Source organism: Pteropus alecto, unplaced genomic scaffold (assembly GCF_000325575.1).
Source record: "Pteropus alecto unplaced genomic scaffold, ASM32557v1 scaffold16, whole genome shotgun sequence".
NCBI classification, from domain to species: domain Eukaryota; kingdom Metazoa; phylum Chordata; class Mammalia; order Chiroptera; family Pteropodidae; genus Pteropus; species Pteropus alecto.
In genome coordinates, this window is record NW_006438867.1 from 7546244 (window position 1) to 7549921 (window position 3678).

The 3678-nt window shown below is 43.5% G+C and overlaps 1 protein-coding gene across 1 annotated transcript in view; it reads left to right on the forward strand.

Moving 5' to 3' along the window:
- Positions 1 to 3678, forward strand: part of ATP8A2 (ATPase phospholipid transporting 8A2) — a 470091-nt gene that overhangs the window by 302738 nt on the left and 163675 nt on the right. Inside the window, exon 29 of the mRNA XM_006915835.2 lies at positions 2606 to 2684. Coding sequence (XP_006915897.1) covers positions 2606 to 2684 — 79 coding nt within the window. The remainder of the gene's footprint in view (positions 1 to 2605; positions 2685 to 3678) is intronic.

Below are 3678 nucleotides of genomic sequence, written 5' to 3' on the forward strand. Positions count from 1 at the left end.
AGTGAGCCATGTCAAGAGTAGAGAGGAGGCTTATGGGACTAGCACGGGGCGGGAAGGCGTGATTCCTAGTGAAAGAAGGTTTGTACCGGTGAGGACTGAGAGCGATGTGGTGACACCCAGATTGCCTTGGAGTGATAAAGGGAGAGACAGGGAGATTGGGCCTTCCCAGGCCCATTGGGACCTGGCAGTACTTGGAGTATAAGTTTAGTGGAAGCCATTGTAGGTGATAAGTGGAGAGCCATGTGCCTGGTTTATTGTCAAGTGACCGCACTGGCAAGGATGACTGTTGGCGTCCAGGTGGTCGGCCGTTGCCTGGTCCAGTATAGTGACAGCAGCAGTGGAGAGAAGCAGGTGGATTAAAGGGCTGCTTAGGAGGTGGAATCGGTAGGTTCACCGTCACATTAATATTAACACTTCTAATCTACCTGACGGGACTGTGTCCTAAACCTGTCAAAAGAATGGGCTCTTGCAGTCACAGAGCTTGCCAACAAAAGACTGTATATTTCAAAGTAAGGTATGTGAAACAATAAGTTCACATTTTGTTTCTCTTTAAAAGTCACTGACCATACTGTGTACCCACTTAAAGAGATCTAAAATAAATGACAAAGATCCAGAGATGAGCATTAGATGTTAAAGGGGACAGAAAAGGGGAATGGTAACTCCACGTGGCCTCTGCCATCGGGAAAACCCTGCTGAGACGCCAGGGCAGTGTGAGGGACGTTCATGAAGGCCCGCAGCCTAGAAACGTAGTGAGTGGAACTTACTCACTGAAAACTAGAAAGAATTCTCTAGAAGCTTTTAAATTTATACAAATGAAACTACAGCTTATAAATCTCAATAACTAGGTGTGAGACACTTACAATAAAAACAGGTTTCCAAATTCGATGCGTGCCTTCTGTTTTGGTTTGTGTCAAAGACAAGGGGCTGGTAGGCAAAACTCTAACAATGCCTTGTCTCACACGTCCAGAGCAGAAACTCAGAATTGGGCTGGAAGGGCCCTTGTTGTCATTCGGTAACTATTTCTTACGTTTCAGTGTCTCCTTTAATGAACTCTGTGTTAACGTGTATTTTAAACAGTCGGGTTGGGTGTAATGTTGTAAGGAGTATGAGCTGGGGTTCCCGGATTTCACCCTTACAACTTTCCTGAGCTGAGATGTATTAGCCAGGGTGGGAACAGCTGCTATGACAAACAGTCCCCAAATCAGCCCAGGAAAGGCTTATTTGTTACTTGCATCACCACCAAACAGAAGAGCGCGTTGTTCATGGGTGCGCTGCCTATATTTTCTTATTTTCTATATGTTTGATACTCTGATATTTGGGGCCTTGATCCTGCTGGAGAGCCTATCTCTCCCAGGGCTAGCAAATTCCTAGAGAAAGCAAATGACTCCCCTGTAGTCCTCAGCGACAGAGCGGTCTCCGAAGGCTTCAGTCTGAGCCAGGAATCACTGCCGGTCGTCCTCCAGAGCCGCCTTATTCGAGGGAGAGCATGGTCAGCATGTCCGAGTTGGGGAAAAGCTAGAAGGGACTGTGTTGATCCCAGTGTCTTCCGTACACAAGGAGACTTGGGTGACGCCTCGTGTCAGCCCTTGTTCACTGTGACTCCACCACTGGAAACCTGGCCTGTTTGTTCTGCGTCATTGACGTAAACCAAACCCGTTTTTACAGATTCAAAGGTCAGGTAAGGTGTAAAATAAGTAGGAATGGACCCATTAAAGATAGCGGAGCTAAAAATGGTCTGAAACTTATCTGCAGCACAGGCGCCTTGAAGATTGTGGGGACTGGGGCGGGGGCGCGTCACAGAGGTCAGGGAAAAAGTGGACAAAATTAACGTTTAAAATGGGAAAATCCCTTTGTCCTGTAATTGCTCATTATATTCCGTTGTCCCACCGCTACCTAGGGTCAAACTATATGACAATTCTCAGAACAATTTGGAGATTTTTAAAGTAAATTCAGTCTTACTTTAGTATTGCTATCTCAGTGGTGAAAAAGGTGGTCGATGTGCCTTTATGAAACAATAATTTACGAGAAGCTAAACTTTGTGTTCTTTTGTTTGGCCTTGCAAGTGTTAAAGAGTTTTTTTAAGTGTGCATGATATTAACCACAATCCTAAAAATTAAAAAGTTTAATGGGAGGGATTTTAAGGAGTAAAACAAAAGAATGAGAATGCTGTGTAAGAATTTACATTTTAAATGTTTCCAATGCTTTCAGAAAGTACACAGTTTCAGTCTCTCGTGAACAGACAGGTTTGACCCAATACCGTTTTTCTGGGTGATTGTAAAATTTTGCTGTCTTTCTTAGGATTCTAAAGAAAATGGTTCGTAATTCATTTTTCAGATGTGGATAGATTGTATATTGGTCTACGTACATGTGTATATGTATTTAGGTCTTCGTACTAAATAACAGTATCTGGAGAGAGTCCAGTCATCCGTGTGTAAACACGAGGAAAGCGTTTTGTTTCGTTTTGTTTTAACTTTGGGAATAACGCGCTGCTTCCTGGAGCCACGCAGCACCCTGCCGGCATCCGTCACAACGAGGCGTCTGTTAGCTTACGCAGAGGTCAAGGGTTGTGGGCAGCTCCTGACTCCCTCGGTTTGTTTTCCCGTAGGTTTTCTGGGGTCACTGCATCAACGCCTTGGTCCACTCCCTCATCCTCTTCTGGTTCCCCATGAAAGCGCTGGAACATGGTAATGGCTTCGTGATTTCAACCGTCAGCAAGTAGCTTTGCAGTCCCTCTGGTGCCACTTGTTCACAAAAAATTTTTTCCCTCCAGTTCTGCAGACCTAGAGATCACAAGAACAAATTTGAGTAGAAAAACATTACCTAAAATGTAAGGAGAGCTAGTCTCAGGTTTATAGCTTGTAGGTTTCATCCATTCTAGCTCTGAATACCCATTTTCTGTCACGTTGCCTGGAGAGTTTAAATACTAGAAATCCTAAACTTTATTTTTAATAACAGTTTGAGTTGAGGATCTCGAAGAAAAGCACTCTATTGCTGTAATGAAACATCTATGCCTCTTGTCCATGAATTTGAAATTTTCAGTTAATTACTTGGACTTGCGTTTTCCGAAGCTACCCGTACCTCTAAGCCGAAAAACTGAAGTCTCGTTAAGAGTTTAATCTTAACCTAGTTTTCTGAAAGTGTCTCTTTTCAAGCAAACTTTTAAAGTTTGAAGACTGAGTCTCACGATTGGTTTTAGTCTTCCCTCCAGCCAGAAGAGGAAGTGTGAGAAACGCAGCTGACTCTGCATTTGTACACACTTCTATATACATCGAAACGTCGCCTCTTAAAGAGACATAGTTTTTTTGTCTCAGAAAACGAAAACATATCATGAGAATGCTACTCTTTCATCCCTGTCAAATCGTAATAATCCCCCTGGGAAAAATTACTCCAACTGTTGACTAGACAAGGCCTTTGATTGTTCAGAGACCCGAAGCATATAAAGTTTCCAAGCTTCTTTGTTTCTGCCTCAATGTGTTTTGTGCTGCAAACAGAAATGATTCACCCTCACTGATATTCTTTAACCTGTTAAATACTGACAGAGGAAAATGCATGCGCGGCCCATTGAATTATGCCCCAGGACCTGTTCTTCCCATTTCATCAGACCTCCTTGTCCTTCGAGGGTCCCTAAGTCTCCAGATCAGAAAATAAAATTTTCTGTTTCTAGTCTTTACCGCCCCC